We start from the raw sequence: 23,729 nt of genomic DNA, 5'->3' as shown, positions 1-23,729 counted from the left end.
GAGGGATCATTACTTCAAATTAACTGCCAAAAGCCTGGCTGAGAGAAATGTCTACCGTGAGGTGCTTGAAGAATACACAGACTGCCCGTTCTTGAAATGACCTGAACCATTTCAAGCTGCAATTACATGGATCTGGCAAGGCCCAGATAAATGCTTTGCTGTACCATGCCTGGGCACCCCACTATCAGACCACATGGAAGCAACTAAGTGGGAGAGGGGTCTCTGGAAATGGTATCTGAATCTGCTGTTTATCTGTGAGATTCACTGTACTGCACAGATCTATGGGGAGATACATCTCAAAAGCTGGGGCAGGAGGAGTCATACTTCTCCCAGGCAGTAACCAGTCTGTGCTTCACTTCTGCACACTGGGATTCGGGTAACTGATGGTGTGGTTCTCCACAGTGCGGGCAGATTGTCAGCGCAGGCCTGAGCCCACCAGGGGTGGGGACACACAGGGCCTCGGCAGGCACTGGGGCTCTCCCTGTCTTTGTACATCACCTCCTCCTACTTCCCACAGGAGTCACTTTCCACTTGTTCTCATCTTACTTGTCTTTTTGAAAGCTGCTTTGGTAACAAGACAGAGACAACTAAGGCATGGATGAACTCTGCAAGTGAAAAGGTTCAAGCAGACCCTTTCAGAACTAACGAAATAAGTTTTTAAAAAACAATTTCTTCACAATCAGAGTAGAAGTTCAGCCAGGAGTTTCTTATCTCTCAGGTACCATGGAAGCGTATGTGTAAGACATTTAAGGAAAAACACAAAAGTACAAAATATGGAAGAGTAAACACTCAGGCTAGTCATTATTAGGTCATTATAAGTATTTGTTTACTAATTTGAGGCTTGTAAAAAGAAAAGTTGATTATATTGTTATGTTTATAAAGGGAAACACTTAATATACTAAATATATTACATGCAAATTAATCTTAATTATGATGTGTACTAGTTTTAATTTTATTCTCATAGTTGTATTAATTTATGTATTTCTAGTTGTTTCTTTACAAATTTATTTAGAATCAAAGACAGAGATTAAACAGTGTGCATCTGCTCCACTAGAGACCCCTTGCAGTCTTTAACACTGGAGCACCAAACATTCACAAACAAGACTGTAACAAGTTGATAACATCTCTACTTTTCCCTTCCTTCCTTTCCACAGAAGAAACCCACAAGCTCTTAACTGCTTACATTTGGTAATCAGCAGAAAATTTGCTGAAGAGCCAAAAAAAAACCTCAAACCTATTTCTTTGGGATGTATTTTAAAAAGAGGAAAATTTTGTACTGCAAACATGAAAATTCAGAGTAGAAAGATTAAGTGAACATAAGATAGCTTTATCAACTCTAGAAACAATAACACGGTCATAATCACCCAGGAGAGAACAACATTAATCAGCAATCCTCAGCAACGTGGATGGCCACGTGCACACTTACTGTGTTCTGCCGAGTGGGACACCTCCCCAGGCCAGAAACTGCCTGTTGGACAAGATCAATGGAACATCTGAGGCACAAGGTCCTGGCAGCAGAGGGTTACCTCCTGAAGAAACCACCTCACCCTTTAACACAACTTCATACTGGGGTCCAAATGGCTGCACAAATATTTTCAAGATCCTAATAAAGAGAAAAATCTATGTCAAATGTCCTGTATCCGTTCTTTTGTTTTCTAAGTGCTTCTTTATCCAAGAAACACAGCTAGGTGCCAGGGGTACCATGACATTCCTGCCGTTAGAGCTCATAGTCCAGAAAAGAGTGCAGACAGAGGAAGGGGACAATCACTTTCACATGGGGTGACATGAGACGGTCATGGTGTTATGGGGATACAACTTATGAGAAACTTGGGAAGTCAGGAAAGTTTCCCAGAAGGGACTTGCCCAGGGGAGTTTAGGGCAAGCATTCCAGATACAAGCTTCCACACTGGTGCAGCCAGATTGCTCTCTTCTTCTGCAGGGTCCTAACAGCAGACTGCACCCCAGGCAGGTGGCAAGCAATGAGTCTCAGAGGTGGTATGTGTTAAGCTAGGTTTATGCACTCAAGTTCAAATACAAACAATAGTGGTATTCTGGCTATAAGTTGATATTTGCTTATGATTTGGGGGCCAAAAAAACACAGGCCTGGAAAAGGGACTGGAAATAGTACTAAATTAATAAGCAACAAGGTCAATTAAAGGTTTCCTGGGAGAAAAAGAAAAATTAATGAGAAACATCAAAATTGATAAACAACAATATTGATGTTTTATCATTTACTTTTGTCACAATATACTTCAAAATAGTAATTTCTTAATTTCTATTCAGTTGGTTTAAAACAAGATTTTTTGCAACAACAACAAAAATCTGAGGCTTAAAGAAAAAGAGGTAGAGCTCTATCAGGTACGAGAAGTCAGACACATACTTCTGCATTCAGGCCCCAGGTGAAGTATGTCGGAGCAAGTGGCTGTTGTGACATGAGTAAGGGCTTCACATAAGTATGTTCACCTTACCTTTCCTCACAGACCTTGGGATCCTTTGGCATAAATGAAACTAGGACTTCATGTTCTTCACCAGGCTTAAGGAATAAATTTTCTGGATCCACTGAAAAGTGACTTCCTGGTCCTGGGACCTGAATAATCATAGCCATCCCTCAGTGTTGACTCATCCAAGTGCAGCCCACCCTCAGTCAAGCTTGTCCTATGTGCACTACTCACTATGACAGGTTATTTGTCCCTTCTTCCTTGTCCATCACTGTCCCAACTTATTTATTCTTTTGAAGAATATATATTTTTTTCTCCTTCTTCCTCCATAACAAACCTATCTCCCCTCTATCCCCAAAGCCCAGTCCTTCCACCCTCTCCCAGATCTACCCACAGGTCTCAACTCACGTCCACCGTGGGGACCAATCTTCTCCATCCTATCTCACCACGAGATGACACACACATTTTTTTCAGCACTAGTCAGAAGCCAGTTCTTGAACTCAGGACATCAGGCTCTGACACAAGAGCACTGGGGCATGATGCCTGCCAGAGGCACCCAGCTCTCACAACAGACGATTCTCTAGTTTGACCCTTAGGCTCTGCCAGGACAGGAAGTCCTGCAGCCTTCAGAAGTGAGATCTTTACAGTCAAAAGAGAGATCGAATGAAAGAAACTCTTACCTTGATATCTAAGTAAACTTCAATATTGCCAGCATTTTTCAAAGGCAGGTACTGCTTTGTTGAGGAATTCACACCAGCCAGCAAGTGCACAGTCTAAAGGACAGGACAAAACCCACGCTTACAAAATGGTCCTGATTCAGTGCATCAGCCGGCACACAAAACAGCGACAGCCAGGAACTGAGGTACCTGTAAGTCCCTAGGAGCATGGATTCGAGCCACTCCTGCTCTTGCTCGGAGACCCACACTGCTAAGAACTGGCGTAGGGTTTGGGCTGTCAACTTCTATATCCACTCTCGCCAAGAATTCTTCTGCAGGGTCTAGAATCTCTACAAAAGTTCATTCTTTTAGTTCAGAGACTAGAGTTATTTAATCCTAATGCCCTCATCAGCCAACACAATGCCCTTAGGGGACACAAGAAGATTTAGACAAGAGTTTTTTTTTAAGAATTAAAGGAGAAACATAAAAGATTGGAAAGGGGTGGGGGGGTGGAGAGAGAGAGAGAGAGAGAGAGAGAGAGAGAGAGAGAGAGAGAGAGAGATGAACTCCCCCACAGGTTTTCTGTGACATTTGGTTGGGTTACCCATAAATACACAGGTTTGACCCAAAATATCATACCATCTGCCCATTTTCTAAACATAAAATTCTTTACAATTGTCAAAATAGTCACTTTTAATGAGAGAGAAAATAAGTTTGAAATTTATAGTTTATTTAGATATAAGTAATTCCCACAAAGTACAAATGTGATACCTGAAGAAGCAATTTGTTTCTTTGGACTATGAAAAAGAACCCAAATTATCAAAAATTCAGGATCCTACAAAACAGAAAAAAAAAAAAGAATTATTATTATTATTTTAGTGTATACTAGTTAAAATAAGAATAAAGTCTTCATGAGAGAAGAGCCAGTCCTCAACCCGCCTAGCCTACCTGTCCTTCCTGATTGGCAGGCATCACATGACTGACCACAGAGGGGGCTGCCAGCTGAGCAATCACATCGGCATAAGGAGCAGCTTTCAGAGAAGCATGGATGGGTTCCTTGGAAAAGGTGAAGCAGCACCAGGCTAAGGCATTCTATTCAGAAACAGAAGGGTCAAGTTCAGTAAAGCCACAGCACTATCTCTCGCAATAGAACCCTCAACAACACAATTTACTTCCACCAGAAAAAATCAGCCAAGGGTATCAGTAGTCTACAATTCCAAACCACGTCCTCTGTAACGTTTCCTACTCTGTTGATACTCACAGCATTAATGGTCAGTCTGACCGGGACAGTGGCATGTGTCCTGTTTATCAGCTTTAGCGGTAGAGCCTTCCAGCCACCATAAGTCAAGTCACCAAAATTAAGAACACCTTTCTCTTCTGTTTCTACCTAAGTATGAGAAAAAACTGATTTATGAAAAACATACATGAATAAAGACCATACCTTATGTACATATCACTGCCTCTTCTGACCACAGTCACTACTCAATGTTGAAAGTGAATTTAGACCTAAGTTTTTCCTAAGCTATTTTATAATTGCTTATTTTCAACAAAACTAAATGTTAAATTCTTCTTTTTAGGGAGTTCATGTACATAAATTCCTAAGATTAGCTGCTGCTATTCTGAAAAAACTACTGGATCTTAAGAGAAAATGAGAATTTTATAAAGTATATAAATCTCCCTTCAATGAATTCAATTCTTAGAATATATACTTCTCAGTTCAAAACTATCATGAAGGCCTGGGGTTGTGGCTCAGCAGTAGAGTGCTTGCCTAGCACTTGTGAGGCCCTGGGTTTGATCCTCAGCAACCACATAAAAAGTAAATAGATAAATAAACAAATACAATAAAGATATTTTTAAAAAAACTATCATGAATATCTTAGTATTTTCAGATTGCATCCAGACTTCTGATACTATGAAAATATTTAAAATGACATTTAGCTAGATATATCAAAAGTTTAAAGCAGGTGCTTACTACATGACAACACAGACTTTTTCAAACGTGGAAGGACACCTAGTAGATGCTCATAGCCTGACCTATATAGAAATGCTGGGCAATATTTAACACTTTTTTTCTTTCTTTTTTTTATCTAATCAAACATAAAATACAAGAAAACCAAAGGCAGACTGCTCAGTGGGAGGGAACTGACTCTGGTGTCCCATGAGGGTCTGGGGTCCAGAGTCAACCCCAAGATGGTTGAGCTTTAATACCCTTGGAAGACAGGACTTCAAGCTTGCTTGCTGGGGGCAGGGTGGGACAGAATGGAAATTGAACTTCATGCAAAAAGCCCCAAAATTAAAAGAAGTGTCCTTTTTAGAAATTAAAAGGGAACTGGAAAAAATTCTGATCCCATGCCTGGAAAAATACCAGGGGGCCTGTCTAGGCATGGGGGTGCCTGAAGAATCACATGGAGAACAGGAAAACCTGAACTTGGGCCTGAGGAGCCCCAGCTCCTGAGACTCTGCAACATGATCTCCAGGAGTACTCCAAAGACCAGGGCAACGTGGGCCCCCTACAGCAAAAGCAGCCTAAATGAATGTGCGCTTATGTTAAAACTTGCAAGTATCAATTAAAAAAATCAGAAGCCACGTGAAGAAAATAATCAAGAAGACTAAAAAAAATAATAAGTAAATAATTAACAGAAGCACCAGTACCTCCAGAACCTGAAATAAACTAGAGGGTCCCTGACTTTATTAGGGCTAGGGAAACACAGTGGTCTCTCAGTGCCGGGCAGTGGTAGCCTACTATGGCTCCTCTAAGCCACGTGGCCACAAAAAGAAACAGTGACAGTATACCCAGAGCACACTGCATCTGTATTCATGAGAGAGCTGACACGAGTAGAAAATAGGCTCTATGCTAGATAGTTCTGCCCAGCTGCAGGCTAAGGTAAGTGCTCTGAGTAGTTTAAGGTAGCTTAGACTCAGCTATAATATTTGGTAGGTTTGAGGTATTAAATGCACTTTCCATTTATAATATTTTCCACTTATGATGAGTTTATCAAGATACAACCCCATTGTAAACTGAGGCACATCTGTACAAGTTCATCTTAAATACAGATATACAACAGGATCCATGATGGAGGGGAAAGCAGAATATTCATAAAGCAATGGTGAGCAAAACCAATGTATGCACAGCTGGATTGACCTATTATATCTTAATGTTGAGATATAAAAAGCTATTTGGAACTAGAAAATTAAAAACAGTAAGAAAAAGATGAGTGCTAAAACGATCAAAGTGTATTGTTTGGGGGATAGAACAGCACTCCTGATTAGCTTTAGACCTAGGTAACCAATGTGATAAAAATAGAAATAAAATGTATAATTTCCAAAACTAGACCAAAGAAGGGCAAGAAAAACACTTTGAATTTTTAAAAGGTACCATAATAAAATATATGCTGCATACTGAAAAATAGAGAGATGGAAATAGATATATAAGAAATTAGTTAACAAGGGGCTGGGGCTGGGGCTGGGGCTCAGTGGTAGAGCTCTTGCCTAGCATGTATGAGGCACAGGGTTCAATTCTCAGCACCACATATAAATAAATAAATAAATAAATATCCATCAACAACTAATAAAAATATTTTTTAAAAAAATAAATTAGTTAACAAAAGATGATAGAAATATTAACTCCAGACAAAAGAGACTTTAATACAGAACTGATAAAAAAAGCATTGCTGCTTAAAAGGAAGCATTTCATGTAAAAGATAAAGCAATTCTGAGCCTAAAACACATGTGACAATACAGCTGCAGGACACCAAAGACAAAACTGATAGAAATTATAATTCTCCATATGGGAGAAATCCCAAATCTACAGCCACCTCTCTCAGAAGCTGAAAGTCTAAGCTAACCAACGTGTTGGCAAGGACACAGGGAAAGGAAAAGAGCTCCAGGACACATATGCACTCAGGACTGAAGAGAAGAACCACGTGTCTTTTAGACAGGTAGGAGCAGCAGGACTGAACACACACGGGCTTCAGATGATCTCCATCTTGTATTTGAGCACAAAAAGGAAGGGGGGCATCCCAACACCCCCACACAGCTGGAAACCACAAAAGCATTTAAAGACTTTCTAGGCAACTTTAGTACACAAACTTCAGCAATGTGGATCAAACAGCTAGCTAATTACACTCCCTGGTTCTGGGATGTACCTATGAAATACAATATTCTAAAAACCATATAATTTAGAAATATTGCTATCTGTACTTCTGATTTGAATCTAGAGCTCAAAAAATATTAATCAAGCCCCTGTGTGCCAGGCACATTCTGGATATGAACAACAGAAATACAGATGCTGCCCACAAGGGGCTCACACTCTAGTAGGGCAAAGAGGGTAGACAGCAACAACACACAAGGAACAGAGGCTATAACTTAGTGATGACTTATGCTGTCAGATGATGAAAGGTGTCCAGTGAAAGAGCAAAGTAAGCCAAAGAGAAGGGGAGGGTGGGGTGAGAGGCAGGGGGAACTGCCAATCCCTCCACCAAGTCAGGTGACATCCCTTCAGAGGCCCAGAGACGTGAGAGTGAAGGCTGCCATCATCCGTGGGAGGAGGATCCTACTCAGAAGGTGAAGGCACCCAAACTGAGCCCAGCAACAACAACAGCAGGGGCTTCTCCACCACTGAAGCTGCTCCTGAGCTGTCCATAGGTGTCCAGAAAGCTCACTCCCACAGCACTTTTTCATCTATGTGTCATGTTGTCACTGAAAACTATTACAAGCTGCACTAATTCATATAACAAAGAACAGCTGTTTGCTCTTGTGGTGCTGGAGATTATACCCAAGGCCCTGTCATCCTAGGCAAGTGCTCTGCTACTAAGCTGGACCACAGTTCAGAATATTTGATTTTATTTATTCTATACACATATATTCAAGATTTCCCCCACTGCTTACTTACCATACTGCTTCTTAAAGTGATACTTAAAAGCTAGTGTATAATTTACTTACATAATCTGGTTAAATTTCAATGTCCTTTTTTACCATCAATTATGCCAAATGACTGTTCAAACATATCATACTAATATCCACTCAAGTAATAATGCATTTCCGAAAGGAGAGAATATGTAGAAAAGGACACAGCAGGACCCAGATTCTCCCCCTATTCCCAGAGATATTTTTATATCTGGTATATAGAGTCCTACCTGACTATGTTATATTTAAAATTTCAGCCCAACTAAAGATAATAAGTTGAAAAGGAACAAGAATGGGAAAAAATAACCACAAAGCATAATAATTAGCAAACAATTATAATCCAGAATTTAAGGAACATCTACAAAAAATCAATACTTTCAAAACAAAAGAAAAATGGGCAGAGAAAGGGAAAGCAAATATAGTTAACGACAAAGAGAAAAAGACGTTAAATGTAACTAGTAATCCAAGCACACAAATTAAAATATAAGCCACATCCAAGAAATAAGCAACCAATTTAAAACAAGCAAACAATTAGAAAACTAACCCTAATGTTAGTACTAATAGGAGCTCTCATACATTTCTTGTGGGCATATAAATTAAGAGAGTAAATTGGCAAAGATACAAAAATAAAGATATACACACACTGCTACGTATTGTATGTTTGCTGTAGTACCTGGGAGATCGCTCTGTTTCTGTGGGTGGGGCCTCTATACCATTCTTGAACCATGCCTCACACTCCCGACTCAACCCTGCTTGTCCCTCAGGGCCCATGTCCACTCCTCTAAGAAATCAACTTTAATTGGTCTGGATGATGCTGAATGATCTTTACTTACTCCAGTGGTCCCCAAAACTGTCGGGAAGACTCAAAGCTCTGACACAAACATCGGGATTTTTGAAGTTCATCAACTGATTCCAATGCACAACCCTGTTTTGGAACAATGCCTTACACTGCTCAATGCCACTGACTTGAGCTGCTCACGCATGACGTGACAACTTTAAATATGGCCTAGTAGTGATTTTCATGTGTGTTACAAAAATTTAAGCTCCTTAAGTGCAGGTTCAAAAGCCTGGTGTACACATACTGACATGCAGATGATTAATAGCTATGTTCTCAATTGGGGGGCGGTTGAGAGGGGAATGTAACACCTCCCGGAGATGTTTTAGGTTATCAGGTCTGGGAAAGGACTATTACTGGTATCTAACAAACGTAGATCAGGGACAACACTCAACATCCCACACAACAAAAGACGGGCCCCTCACCTGTAAAGAATTTGAGCCCAAAATGTCAATAGTGTTAAAGTTGAAAACTGATCAAGAGAAAAGCAATCACAGCAGAGTTGATGGAGAAATACATAAACTGGCACTTCAGAAAAAGATCATTAACAGTTTATAATAAAGAGAACATCTACAAATTCTACTTTCTCCTCCCTGCCCTAGAAATTTTCGGGTGAAGTTAATAAGCAAATTCCTCTGGGAAAGTGTACTGTGAGAAAACCCTGGGATAATTTTCCTCAGCCTCCCAAGAGGCTGCCTTGGCCCTCACTCCCACATCCCAGCTCTAAACTATAAGTCACAGCTACGGTTTTGTTGAACAAAACAACAAATTAGCTTTAGTAGAAGCTCAGTAACACCTGTGGGTTAAATAAACATGTTAGGTTCTGTTAAACTTTTAGGAATCAACTTGCTTTAATGAGCATTCCTGTCTGTGCCCTCTCCTGTTCCTCCATCCTGCCCTGTTAGTTCTAATTTCACTATTGCTTAAGAAGAGGCACTTCTTGGAAGTACCTACACTGTAGCTAAGGCTGCCTTCTGACTGTAATCCCTCTGACTGAGGGATAGGTCTTGGGGAGCCTAGAAAGCTCCCCGTGCCATTCCAACGTGCAGCCAGGGCAGGAACCTACTGTCCTCAACAGGTGTGTCATCCAATGAGCATTTACATCATCCCAGTTTGGCTAGACTGATTTTTCTTTCACTTTCAGAAAATGGATGACTGTAGAAGAGGAAGGCTTGCAGCTAGCAAGGACTCTTCAGGCACAGAGAAAGGAGAAGCAGCGTGTACCTAGTGCTCTCCTAAGTGTATGTCAAATACACAAAGGAATCAGTGGGAAATAGGGTTTAAAACTCTGCTTTACAAACATCTTAGTAAGTGTATTTATGTTTCCTGTAATAAAAAACAAAATAATTTCAAATTCTGGAATACAAGATTCTAAGAACTTATGTTCAGCTTGAAATTAACTTTGTGGCACATTGGCCCACATTTGTTTTTCCCAAATATTACATCTAAGGCTAAACAGCCTATATTAAAACATCAGGAATGACAAGACTCATTTACCTCAATAACAGGAGTCTCAGCGATAGCAGTGAAAATGACTTTGCTCGCCAAAGCTTCTGCTTGTGCTATTGTCTCAGAATCTGCTGAAAATGGCCAAGAAGCAACACTGAACATACATCGGAAAATCCCAGGACTGGATGGTATGAAAAGTACTTTTATCTCCTCTGTGGCATGAGGTCTTATGATGACTTTATTCTTGAAAACTAGACAAGGACATGTTGAAAGATCCACCTTAAAAAAAAAAAAAAAAACCCACAGGATTTGTTAAGAAATGGCTTTGCATTGAAAATCAAGGAGAATATCCAAGTTTAAAATTCCTTTTCACAGTTACTTGAAAATCTAGACATTTATTATCTCTTCAAAAATACCCACATTTTACAACTTACTATCTGTCAACTCGCTCCCCAGTTTGAACTGCTCTTACTGCATCAAGAATGGGTCTCCTAGCCTATTTTAAAGCAAACACATTTATCTATACTCTCACTCTTCTTAAAAGAGGCAATAAAAGTGAAGCACTTGGCCCTGGAAAGCTCTTTGGAACATGGCTTCTGCATCTGCACCATGTGGGGCAGGGAGTCAGGCTGATCTCTCAGGGCCTCAATAAGACCCCAGTACTGCAATTATGGCTCCCATCAGACAGTTCCTCCTCACTGTAGATGGGGATCTTCTTCCCACTCCCACATCCACAGACAGGACTACGCAGACTCCCAGATGCCCCTAATCAAATCTCACCTTCCACTTTCAAGCCTTCCTCCAATCACCTGCTTTTCATGACCAAGGATCTGAAAGCAGGGAGGAAAGGAAGCGGGGCAAGGTAGAGACACTTTTACTTTAGGAGGAAAAAGGGAGCAGCAAGCTCATCTGCCAACGCTGGCTAGCAAGCAGTATTGTAGACAAGACACGTCAGAAGGCAGCCATGGACAATATTCCCCCTTCCCTGTTCACTCTGTTCAAATGAGATCTACATCTGGAATTAAAGCAGCTGTCACTGACCATGTGGGAGACCCAGACCATGCAAGTTAATGTTAACTTCTTAAAACTGGGTTTTTTGGGGGGCTGGGGCTAGGGCTCAGTGGTAGTGCTCTTGCCTTGCATGTGTGAGGCACTGGGTTCAATTCTCAGCACCATGTATAAATAAAATAAAGACCTATCAACAACTAAGGGAAAACATACTTTTTTAAAAACACTGGTTTTTTTTTCAAGTATTTCAAAAGATCATGTAAGAAAATGATCAGATCAATTAGTAAAAAGACTACCCTTAACTCAATAAAGACATAACCCCAAGGGTTACGTGTTTCTTTCTTTCCTTTTTTTGGATATATGATAGCAACTTATAGCCAATCCTATCTCAAAAAACCAACAAGTAGAGACCAGAAACTCAAAACATTCAGTGATTTAACAGCACTAAAAGCAACCTGACATACTTTAATAAATAAACGATAAAACATAATGATTAATAATAGCCAATGGAAAACGCAAAACACGTTCAGATGTCACTTCTTCCACTGTGAGTAAAACAACCAAAAGGGCACTGAAGAAGGATCCCATTCCAGTGCATGTGCGCAGGGTGGACGAATCCAGAGGGAAGTCAGTGCTTCCCCATGCATGGCTGTGAAGCCAGGAAGTCGCAGAAAGCTTACCTTTTCACCATTAACGCTAACACTGAGAACCCCAATGCTGACTTGTAGCCAACGGCCAGTTGGATTGAGTACACTAAGGTAGGTCTGCGAAGCAATACTGACACAGCAAGCATGAGGAAACTTCAACTCCTCAGGCACTCTGACGCTGTCTGCATGAGAAGATATCAAAACACGCATTCAGATCAAACACCTGGTTAAAAGCAGGAGAGGTCAAATGGAATTTATAATATAAGACTGCCTACTTTACGAGTCCCAGGACAGTGCCCTGGGTGTGCAGGAGTCCTTGATGCTGCACAAACCTGAGTGGAGGCCTGCTAACAATTTTTCCTCCTCTATCCAGACCAGGAGAAGAAAAAAAAAATTATAATTTATCAAACTCACAACGTACAGCCAATTAACTCACTCATGTTATTATCAGTTGGAAATCTGTCCTTTTTCCTCTCCCAAATTATAAGCCACTGCCTGAATTAGAAAGAAACCACAGAGGCTCTAATCTTCAGAAGTGCCATCTTTCCCCCATCTTTTCCATCCTCACGCAAATACCTTGAAGGACAGAGAAGACAGTACTATGGTGGACGGGTACAGTGCCTAGTCCTGCTGAGCAGACCACTGTCAGGGAGAGACCCATCCCTGTGGGGACAGCAGGAGTGCTGTCCACCACCACATCCCCTCTCTGAACTCCTAAGGTATGTCAAGGACTCCTAAAGTGGTCACTTCCTAGTTGAAAGAACAAAAATCCAAGCATAGAGCAGAAGAATGAGGAGAAAGACAAGGAAGCTTTCCACCTGCGTAAGCTTACTATTCTAAGCCAACTTAAGGGACTTCTGTGTAGAAATATTATTCTGTTCTCCAAACAGAGAACAAAACTGGTAAGAAAGTATGGCCAGTATCCCCTTGAAACATTGGTTTGACAATCCCATTTGACAAAAAGCAACCTTTAAATAGTAAAAGCAACAGTAGAAAAAAAGAGACAAGAAGCATCTCACCAAATCCTGACATGGTTCCTGAATCCCAGGACTCCACTCCAGACTGCACAGTAAAAGATGGTACTGAGCTTAGCACGTTCTGATGTAAGGTATTAGAACACCGGGTATAGAGCGAAGTGGGACCCATCAATCCAGGGGTGAGATCGGGACCCAGGTAAATCCCCATAGCCATGGAGTTCTGAACGTGGTCTCCTGCGATAGCAGGGTAAGTAAAGCATCCTGAGAACCCACAGGCCGAGGCGCTGCCTGAATGGCACTGAGGCAAGGCAACATTCCCTGCTGAAGAGAGTGTACCCACATACTGCTGTTTCAAGGGAGCGGTGCTGAAAGAATGTGCCGTCCAGAGTGTGGGGTGCACAGCAGGAACATTCTGTACCTCCTCAGCAGAGCCGTGAGCCATGAGTTGGGAGACCGGGCCTCGCAGGTTTCCAGAGGTGTTCTGATTAGGAATCTGGCCACTGAACTCACTGTTGGTGCTCGAGGTGTCTTTAGAAATGACTCTCTGACCTTCTTCCATGGACCTCAGGCAGGACACAGCAAGGTGAGATGAGGCTAGCCCCACCTGATGGCTCAGACCTGGCTTGCTCAGGAGAACCTCACTGACTGGATCCAAGTCACTGCGGTTTGATGTCAAACGTTCTTCACTGGTTTCCAATGGCTCTCCTCTTTTGGAGGTAGGATCTTGACTTGATTCTCCACCCTCAGGTCTGCTACTCAGAGAAGTAGTTTCAGTCACACTTTTCAAATCAGACTGGTTCTGAATAAGAGATGATGAGGCTCTTTTTCCTCTATTCTGAAATGGAACCTTTTTTCTCAGCTTTTCCATAGCATGTTCCTCCAATGGTGCTAGGCTTGATTGAATAATTGTGGTGCTCAACTCACTGGTGATATCACTCTTGAGTGTGACAAAATAATTTTCAAAATTATCCACAGATAGATTGAATATAACAAATTCAAACCATACTGTTATAATCTCACACAAAATCAGAAAAGGATCTGACATTATCTTTCTGAAAAGGAGCTGGTTTACACAAAGAAAAGTAGCCTGGAAGCTGTGAAATGTAGGCATGGAAACCTCCCCTGGACCAAAGCTTTAAAAACAAAGATATTGATAAAGAAAGATTATTTGTTGGTTATTAACAATAACAATAGATATTTCGGGGCCAAGTAGTGGGCGACAAGCACTGCCCTCACATAGTATTCCTCCTCAAGGGTGAAGAAACAGGTTTAGGAAGGTTTAGTCTGTCTGTGGAAGCAGCAGAGGACAGGCTGTCTGACGCCATCACTCAGTTCTTAACCACTAGGCGAAGAACATAGAGTCAATATCTACCACCACCAAAAAGATAGCATTCAATGAAATGGATGTAATACTTCACCTAACACTGCACCCTGTATTTCACAAATTGGTGGAGGAAGTCTACACCACAGGCCCACAATAGTCAAATTCAACTCCTTAAGAAACTTACTTCTGTTACACTCACCACACACACACACACACACACACACACACACACACACACACACACACACTTCCTCAAGACAGGCTCATACTGTCTCTTACCTGAATGACTACAGCAGCTTCATGTCAAACTTCCCTGATTTTAACCTTGCTCTCCCCGACTCCCTCCACCACACTGCTACTGGAATGAGCTTTTAAGACATGAAAACATATCCTGTTGGTGTCCACCTTAGAAGCCTTCACACTAAGTTATACATCCAAGCCTCTCTCCCTTGGGCCCACCTTCTTTCCTACCCCTCTCCTTTCCCATGTGTGAGATTCACTGCCACCCTACACACAGCTCCCCATTCCCCATCTTCCTCCATCTGTTACCTGCCTTCCTCCCTCAACTGCAAGTAGCTCTGCAAAATCAGGCTTCACCAAACTCCCTCTCATAAACCTGCTAAACCACCCCCACCCTGTGGTGAGACTTTTGGCCACCTCTCTAGGAATCCCCCCAGCATCTGGGTGCCCCGTATACTTTGGTGCAAATAGCACACAATATAGCTCTTTGCACCAGACAGAGAGCTTCTGAGGGCAGACTCTGGAGCTCCCCGTACGGACTTCTAGTGCCCACCAAGCATGAACTCATATGCACATACACATGCACACACTAATTCATTTTAAAGGTAAATCAGCAACGCAACATTTAAAGAGGCCTGAACTCAGTCGGAGTCAAACAGAAGGACACAAAGCCTTACTAAAGCAGCAGTCCAAGTGCCGCCCACCTTGCAGTCCTCTGGGCCACTGTCAGCAGTTGTGGGAGGACAGGCGCTCTCCTGTTCAGAGACGTAAGTCAGCCTGCTCATATCAGTATGGGAACACACCAACTGAGACAACTCGCTCTCAGAAGAAGATTTTTGGTGACAAGCTGCAGAATCAAGAGACTCCAAAGCACACCTGAAAAGGAAATGAATACCTCATGTTGGAATCATCTACGCTTTGCTACTGCCTGCCTATAAACTTGGAAGTAATTCAACCGTGGGTTCAACATTTACATTTAATTATCTAAAACTGTAAATTATTACAAACAAAAAAAATTATAAATTATACATTCCTACTGAATGACCTATCTGATAAGCTACTGTAAAATAAAAATGTGGCATTTTCATTACTAAATACCACATGCAGTCACATAACAACATTAGCTACTTATTTAAAAGAATGTATTGAGTACCTGATATAAAGCAATTAACAAAAGCATTAAAACTTCCTGCCCTCAAAGAGTAAAGCCAACTGGGCACAGTGGCACACATCTGTAACCCAGCAATTCAAGAAACTGAGGAAGAAGATCGCAAGTTCAAAGCCAGTCTCAGCACTTAGCAAGATCCTGAGTAAACTAGCAAGACCATATCTCAAAATAAAAAAGGGCTGGGCTGGGCTGGGCTGGGCTGAGGTTGTGGCTCAGTAGTTGTGTGCTCCTGGAAGGAAAGAAAAGAAGAAAGAGAGAGGAGTGGGAGGGAGGGAGAAAGGAGGGAGGGAGAGACGGACTAAGGAACCAGAGGATGGCTGGGAGCACAGCTCAGTCAGTGGAAGAGCCCAGGCTGGGGCTGTGTGAGGAGGTCCTGGTTCCGATCCTCAGCAGCAAAAGGCAAAAGGAAACACAGCAAATCCTGTAGGCTTTCCTCAGAGGAGTTAGGAGAGCCAAGCATGTCAGTACAAGCCTGTCATCCCAGTGTATTAGAGACTGAGACAAAGGATCATATAAGTTCACAAGTTTAAGGCCAGCCTCAGCAACTTAGTGAGACCCTGTCTCAAAATAAAAAATAAAAAGGACTGGGATGTGGCTTGTAGTTAGAACCAAAAAAAAAAAAAAAAAAAAAAGGAGAATTACGTAGATGAGGGCAAAGAAATGCCCTTATCAAGTAGTACAGCTGAGCAATTAAGTGACATGTTTCAAAAACCCCTCAACTCAGATGTTCTGCATCTATGACTGCATCCTAAGGAAAAACTAAAGATAAAGACTCCACAAAGAAAAAGTCATCACATTGTTATTGATAACAAAATAGGCAATCTTAATTGTCTCAGAGGAGGAATCAGGTTTGGGAAATTATGGCAAAAACATACAATAAAACATTGCAACCATTAAAAAAAAAAACATGCTAATATAACTGGGAGTTAATTCAGTGGTACAGCAGCTTGGTTTGATCCCCAGGACTGTGAAAATAAGATGAAAACAAAAACCCAATACCCGTGCTGTTCAATACTATCACTTGGCTCACAAAGATGTTCATGATACACTGAATTTTAAAAAAGGATTAGAAAACAAAAAAATTTGAGAACCCCACACACATTTACTATGTACAAATGCATTTAACAGATAGAAATATTACTTCTACTTCACTTTGGTTTTTATTATCCACCAGAGCCTCTAGCTAAGATGCAAAGACAGAATAAGCTGACTGCACAGTCCCAGGCGGAAGAGCACAGGAGACGACAGGAAAGCTGTCAAGCAAACTCTGTAAACAGTTCCCACACATCCAGACACTCTACCACTCAATTTCACTTGAGTCCTTGACCTGAGAAGATTTTATTCCCCACTATTTTTTTTTTCAATTTTGCACAATGTCAGAATACTCAGCTAGGCAAGGAACACACAGAGAAAACTGATATTTGAGTTTTAAACATTTTTTAAAAGCCCCACATTAAGATGGCATTTTCAAAACCCTTGTTAGTTTTTTTTGTTGTTGTTTTTTGTACCAGGGATTGAACCCAAGGGAATTTAACCGCTGAGCCACATCCCCTTTTATGTTTTATTTTGAGACAGGATCTTGCTAGGTTCTTCAGGACCCCAATAAGTTGCTGAGGCTGGCTTTGAATTTGCAATTCTCCTGTCTCAACCTCCAAAGCTGCTGGGATTACAGGCAGGCACCACCATGCCTGGCACTGGTTATTTGCTGTCTACCCTATTCCCTTTTCTCTGTCTTCACTGGAACCAATGGAAACAAAATATTATTAACCAAACTGCTTCAGGCCTACTTCAGCTACTGTATGACGTGCACTTATATGGGTTCCCGTATGCACATATGCATGTAAGTGCACGGCCATGATAAGGCAGGATAAAAGTTCTAGGTCACGGATCCCCAAGATGGCCGCGAATAGAGTGCATCACACCCCGTGTACCACTCCACTGCGCGGGTGAATAACGAGTTAGAACGACAAAAAACTATCTTGTTAGGAACTTACAGCACTGAAACCTAGAGGAAGGATTTCCAGCACCAAGGTCCAGTAATTGAGTCTCATACACAAGCCAACTGTGCGACCGGAGATCCGGGCTGACTGATCTGCACGGCCAGCCCCGTGGCTACAGACGGCGGGGAGCCGCTGAGAAGTGACCAGCAAGCAGGGAGATTGCTGCAGATTCCGTGGAATCCTGCTGCCTGAGCACTCACGGAGCCCCGGGCTGAGTTCGGGATTTCAGACGGGGAAGGAAACGGGACAGTTCTATCCCCCACAACGGAAACTCCACCAAGGAAACCAGCAGCCACCATCTTGGAGAGCTGAAGTAACCACCGCCACTCTCCGACATATTGCAACTATAAAACAGGTGCGTATTACTCAGCTCATCTCCCATACAGCGGGGAATTCGCATAAAATCTCTCCTAGGCTCTCCGGGGGAGGGATTATCAGAGCAAGCCTGTATAAAGACAGGAGAAAACTAGAGACACCCGACCTTCAACTCCTGCTCCCATCAGCGGGGAAAACAAAACCTGTATTGCCAGTGCGGGTGGAGGGGCAAGCAGAAAAAATCAAAACAATAGAGTGGGGGGCGGGGCGGGGTTCTCAATAGCCACCCTCCACGCCCAACAAACGGCAGGCTCAGAGTACAGTTTGAACTACCAAGAGGCATCACTCAGGGGAAATCTGGTCTAGCAGGAGAAACCAGGGGACTAGAGGCCAGGCCCTCGCGGCTGGAGTCCTCCCCCCGCCAGCGACTGACTGCACGACTGGGCATCTAGAGATTGCCCGCCCACCAGCAACAGCCGGCCCATTGCCCCTGCGACTGAGCAGCTGGAAACCGCACGCATGGCGACCAATCGCCTGCCAGCTGCCCGCGCAACTGGGCAGCTGGGGACGGCCCGCCCGCCTTCGACAGCCGGCCCATTGCCCCTGCGACTGGACAGCTAGAGATCGCCCGCCCACCAGCGACAGCCAGCCCATTGCCCCTGCGACTGAGCGGCCGGAGACCACATGCCCGGGGGCCACCGATCGCCCGCCAGCTGACCGCGCGACTGAGCAGCTGGAGATCACCTGACCGACCGCACGACTAGGCGGCTAGAGATCGCCTGCCCACCAGCGACAGCCGGCCCATTGCAACTGCGATTGGGCAGCTGGAGACCGCACGCCTGCCAGCGACCAATTGTACGCCGGCTGCCAGCGCGACTGGGTGGATGGAGACCGCCCGGCCGCCGGCGTCCGGAAGCTGAAACCAACCAGAGACAGTCCAGTCCCACCCCTCCATTCGGACACCCCAGTAAGGAACCTGGGGCCCGCCATAGCAGAGAGGTGATACCACTGGAGCTCGGCCATCGGAATTCCTTCCCAATGGAATCCACTTTAGCAAGCATAGCCTACCAACAACACAAAGGAGAGACAACAGAGATATAAAAAACCAAAACAAATTTATAGAACAGAGCAGAAACACAGCAATCAAATAGAGCTGGAAAGTAGCGTGAACATCATGAAAAAAAAAGGGAAAAAAGGAGTACAAACAATGCAGGACAACTTAATTCTATAGGAGGACCTTGAAGCATCAGAAACAGGGATAGGGAAAGAACTCAAGGCATACCTAACTCAGATGGAAAGGAATATTAGAGAAGACATGAGACAGCAAGTCCAAGCAATAAAAGTATATTTTGAAAATGAATTAAACAAACAAATTCAAATGGCAAAGAACGAGCTTCACAAGGAGGTAGAGATCTTAAAAAAAATCAAACAGTAATCCTAGAAATGCAGGAAACTATAAACCAAATTAAGAACTCAAACGAGAATATTACAAATGGACTAGATCAAGTAGAAGTCAGAACATCAGATAATGAAGACAAAGTTTATCAACTTGAAAAGAATATAGTCAACACAGAAAAGATGCTTAAATCCCACGAGCAATCTATTCAAGAAATATGGGATGTCATAAAAAAACAAATTTGAGAGTCATCAAGATAGAAGAAGGCATAGAGAATCAAATCAAAGGAATGGACACCCTATTAAATGAAATAATTCTAGAAAACTTCCCAGAGATGAAAGATGGAATGGACTGCCAAATCCTGGAAGCCTACAGGACACCAAGCATTCAAAACCGTGATAAACCAACTCCAAGATACGTAATTATGAAGATAGCCAACATACAGAACAAGGAGAGAATATTAAAAGCTACAAGAGAAAGGAGGCAGATTACATTCAGGGGTAAACCAATTACGTTAACCACTGATTTTTCATCATAGACTTTAAAAGCGAGAAGATCCTGGAACAATGTATTTCAAACGCTGAAAAATAGTGGTTTCCAACCAAGAATACTGTATCCAGCAAAATTAAGCTTCAGATTTGACAATGAAATAAAAATCTTTCACGATAAACAAAAGCTAAAAGAATTCGCAGCCAGAAAACCAGCACTGCAAAGCATTTTGAGCAAAATACTACAAGAAGAGGAATTGAAAAATAGTGCCCAAAACTAACAGTAGGAGGTATCTCAGTAAAGGGGGAGGAAAATAACCAAAAAGTAAAAACTAGCCAAACTAAAATAAATAAATAAATAAATAAACATGACTGGAAGTACAAATCATATTTCAATTGTAACCTTAAATGTTAATCGCCTAAACACACCAATCAAGAGACATAGGTTAGTAACATGGATCAAAAAAACAAATCCAACAATATGCTGCCTTCAGGAGACTCATATGATAGGAAAAGACATACACAGGCTGAAGGTAAAAGGTTGGGAAAAATCATATCACTCACATGGCCCTCAGAAGCAAGCAGGAGTGGCCATACTCATATCGAATAAAATCAACTTCAAACCTAAGTTAATCGAAAGGGATGAAGAAGGACACTATATACTGTTAAAAGGAACCAGCCACCAACAAGACATAACAATTACCAATTTGTATGCACCAAACAATGGAGCTGCAACGTTCATAAAACAAACTCTCCTCAAGTTCAAGAGTCAAATAGACTACAACACAATAATTATGGGTGACTTCAACACACCGCTCTAACCATTAGACAGATCCTCTAGACAAAAGCTGAATAAAGAAACTATTGAACTCAATAGTACAAACAATAACCTAGACTTAACCGACATATATAGAATATATCAACCATCATCGAGTGGATACACGTTCTTCTCAGCAGCACATGGATCCTACTCAAAGATAGACCATATATTATGCCATAGGGCAACTCTTAGTAAATATAAAGGGGTGGAGATAATACCATGCACCATATCTGATAATAATGGAATGAAACTGGAAATCAATGATAAAAGGAAGGAAGGAAAAATCCTACATCACATGGAAAATGAACAATATGTTACTGAATGATCAATGGGTTACAGAAGACATAAAGGAGGAGATAAAAAAATTCATAGAGACAAATGACAATACAGACACAACATACCGGAATCTATGGGACACAATGAAAGCAGTTTTAAGAGGAAAATTCATTTCTTGGAGTTCTTTCCTCAAAAAAAGAAAAAACCAACAAATAAATGAACTCACACTACACCTCAAAAACCTAGAAAAGGAAGAGCAAAACAACAGCAAATGTAGTAGAAGACAAGAAATAATTAAAATTAGAGCAGAAATAAATGAAATTGAAACAAAAAAAAAACATTGAAAAAATTGAAAAAACTAAAAGTTGGTTCTTTGAAAAAATAAATAAGATCGACAGGCCCTTAGCCATGCTAACGAAGAGAAGAAGAGAGAGAACTCAAATTACTAACATACGGGATGAAAAAGGCAATATCACAACAGACACTAAAGAAATACAGAAGATAATTAGAAAGTATTTTGAAACCCTATATTCCAATAAAATAGAAGATAGTGAAGATATCAATAAATTTCTTAAGTCATACGATCTGCCCAGATTGAGTCAGGAAGATACACACAATTTAAACAGACCAATAACAAAGGAAGAAATTGAAGAAGCCATCAAAAGACTACCAACCAAAAAATGCCCTGGACCGGATGGGTATACAGCGGAGTTTTACAAAACCTTCAAAGAAGAATTAATACCAATACTTTTCAAGCTATTTCAAGAAATAGAAAAAGAAGGAGCTCTTCCAAATTCATTCTGTGAGGCCAACATCACCCTGATCCCGAAACCAAAGACACTTCAAAGAAACAAAACTACAGACCAATACCTCTAATGAACTTGGATGCAAAAATTCTCAATAAAATCCTGGCGAATCGAATACACAAGCATATCAAAAAATTGTACACCATGATCAAGTAGGATTCATCCCTGGGATGCAAGGCTGGTTCAATATACAGAAATCAATAAATACTATTCACCAAATCAATAGACTTAAAGACAAGAACCATATGATCATCTCAATAGATGCAGAAAAAGCATTTGACAAAAAAGAAGCATCCCTTTATGTTCAAAACACTAGAAAAACTAGGGATAACAGGAACTTACCTCAACATTGTAAAAGCTATATATGCTAAACCTCAGGCTAGCATCATCCTAAATGGAGAAAAACTGAAGGCATTCCCTCTAAAATCTGGAACAAGACAGGGATGCCCTCTATCACCACTTCTATTCAATTTAGTTCTTGAAACACTAGCCAGAGCAATTAGACAAACAAAAGAAATTAAAGGCATAAAAATAGGAAAAGAAGAACTTAAATTATCGCTATTTGCGGATGACATAATATATTTAACAGACCCAAAAGGGTCTACAAAGAAACTGCTAGAGTTAATAAATGAATTCAGCAAAGTGGCAGGATATAAAATTAACACGCATAAATCAAAGGCATCCTGTATATCAGCAACAAAACCTCTGAAATGGAAATGAGGAAAACCACTCCAATCACAATATCCTCAAAGAAAATAAAATACTTTGGAATCAACCTAACAAAAGAGGTGAAAGATTTATACAATGAAAACTACAGAACCCTAAAGAGAGAGATAGAAGAAGATCTAAGAAGATGGAAAAATGTACCCTGTTCATGGATAGGCAGAACTAACATCATCAAAATGGCGATACTACCCAAAGTTCTCTACAGGTTTAATGCAATGCCAATTAAAATCCCAACGGCATTTCTTGTAGAAATAGATAAAGCAATCATGAAATTCATATGGAAAAACAAAAGACCCAGAATAGCAAAAGCAATTCTAAGCAGGAAGTGTGTATCTGGAGGTATAGCAATACCAGAGTTCAAACTGTACTACAAAGCAATAGTAACAAAAACAGTGTGGTACTGGTACCAAAACAGGCAGGTGGACCAATGGTACAGAATAGAGGACACAGAAACCAATCCACAAAATTACAACTTTCTTATATTTGATAAAGGGGCTAAAAGCACGCAATGGAGGAAGAATAGCATCTTCAACAAATGGTGCTGGGAAAATTGGAAATCCATATCCAACAAAATGAAACTGAATCCCTTTCTCTCGCCATGCACAAAAGTTAACTCAAAATGGATCAAGGAGCTAGATATCAAATCAGAGACACTGCATCTGATAGAAGAAAAAGTTGGCTATGATCTACATACTGTGGGGTCAGGCTCCAAATTCCTTAATAGGACGTCCATAGCCCAAGAGTTAATAACAAGAATAAATAAATGGGACTTAATTAAACTAAAAAGTTTTTTCTCAGCAAGAGAAACAATAAGAGAGGTGAATAGAGAGCCTACATCCTGGGAACAAATTTTTACCCCTCACATTTCAGATAGAGCCCTAATATCCAGAATATACAAAGAACTCAAAAAATTAGACAATAAGATAACAAATAACCCAATCAACAAATGGGCCAAGAACCTGAACAGACACTTCACGGAGGAGGACATACAATCAATCAACAAGTACATGAAAAAATGCTCACCATCTCTAGCAGTCAGAAAAATGCAAATCAAAACCACCCTAAGATACCATCTCACTCCAGTAAGATTGGCAGCCATTATGAAGTCAAACAACAATAAGTGTTGGCAAGGATGTGGGGAAAAGAGTACACTTGTACACTGCTGGTGGGACTGCAAATTGGTAAGGCCAATTTGGAAAGCAGTATGGAGATACCTGGGAAAGCTGGGAATGGATCCACCATTTGACCCAGCTAT

At 41.4% G+C, this 23,729-nt stretch overlaps 1 protein-coding gene across 12 annotated transcripts in view; it reads right to left on the bottom strand.

Moving 5' to 3' along the window:
• Cep192 (centrosomal protein 192) overlaps nt 1-23,729 on the bottom strand; it is a 111,002-nt gene that overhangs the window by 33,231 nt on the left and 54,042 nt on the right. For 11 of the 12 annotated variants that reach the window (XR_013429861.1, XM_078030481.1, XM_078030485.1 and 8 more), the window contains 11 exons: nt 15,157-15,355; nt 12,958-13,852; nt 11,972-12,120; nt 10,332-10,562; nt 4,356-4,481; nt 4,043-4,186; nt 3,866-3,929; nt 3,305-3,444; nt 3,119-3,211; nt 2,469-2,587; nt 1,427-1,603 (listed from right to left, as the gene is read on the bottom strand). Coding sequence is in view for 11 of the 12 variants with exons in the window: in XM_078030481.1 (XP_077886607.1) it covers nt 1,427-1,603; nt 2,469-2,587; nt 3,119-3,211; nt 3,305-3,444; nt 3,866-3,929; nt 4,043-4,186; nt 4,356-4,481; nt 10,332-10,562; nt 11,972-12,120; nt 12,958-13,852; nt 15,157-15,355 (2,337 nt within the window). In the remaining variant the exon portion in view is untranslated. The remainder of the gene's footprint in view (nt 1-1,426; nt 1,604-2,468; nt 2,588-3,118; nt 3,212-3,304; nt 3,445-3,865; nt 3,930-4,042; nt 4,187-4,355; nt 4,482-10,331; nt 10,563-11,971; nt 12,121-12,957; nt 13,853-15,156; nt 15,356-23,729) is intronic. The other variant, XM_078030483.1, reaches the window with a different exon arrangement.

This window comes from Ictidomys tridecemlineatus, chromosome 13 (genome assembly GCF_052094955.1).
Source record: "Ictidomys tridecemlineatus isolate mIctTri1 chromosome 13, mIctTri1.hap1, whole genome shotgun sequence".
NCBI classification, from domain to species: domain Eukaryota; kingdom Metazoa; phylum Chordata; class Mammalia; order Rodentia; family Sciuridae; genus Ictidomys; species Ictidomys tridecemlineatus.
Note: the sequence above shows the minus strand (reverse complement) of the source record. Positions and strands in the feature narration are given on the sequence as shown.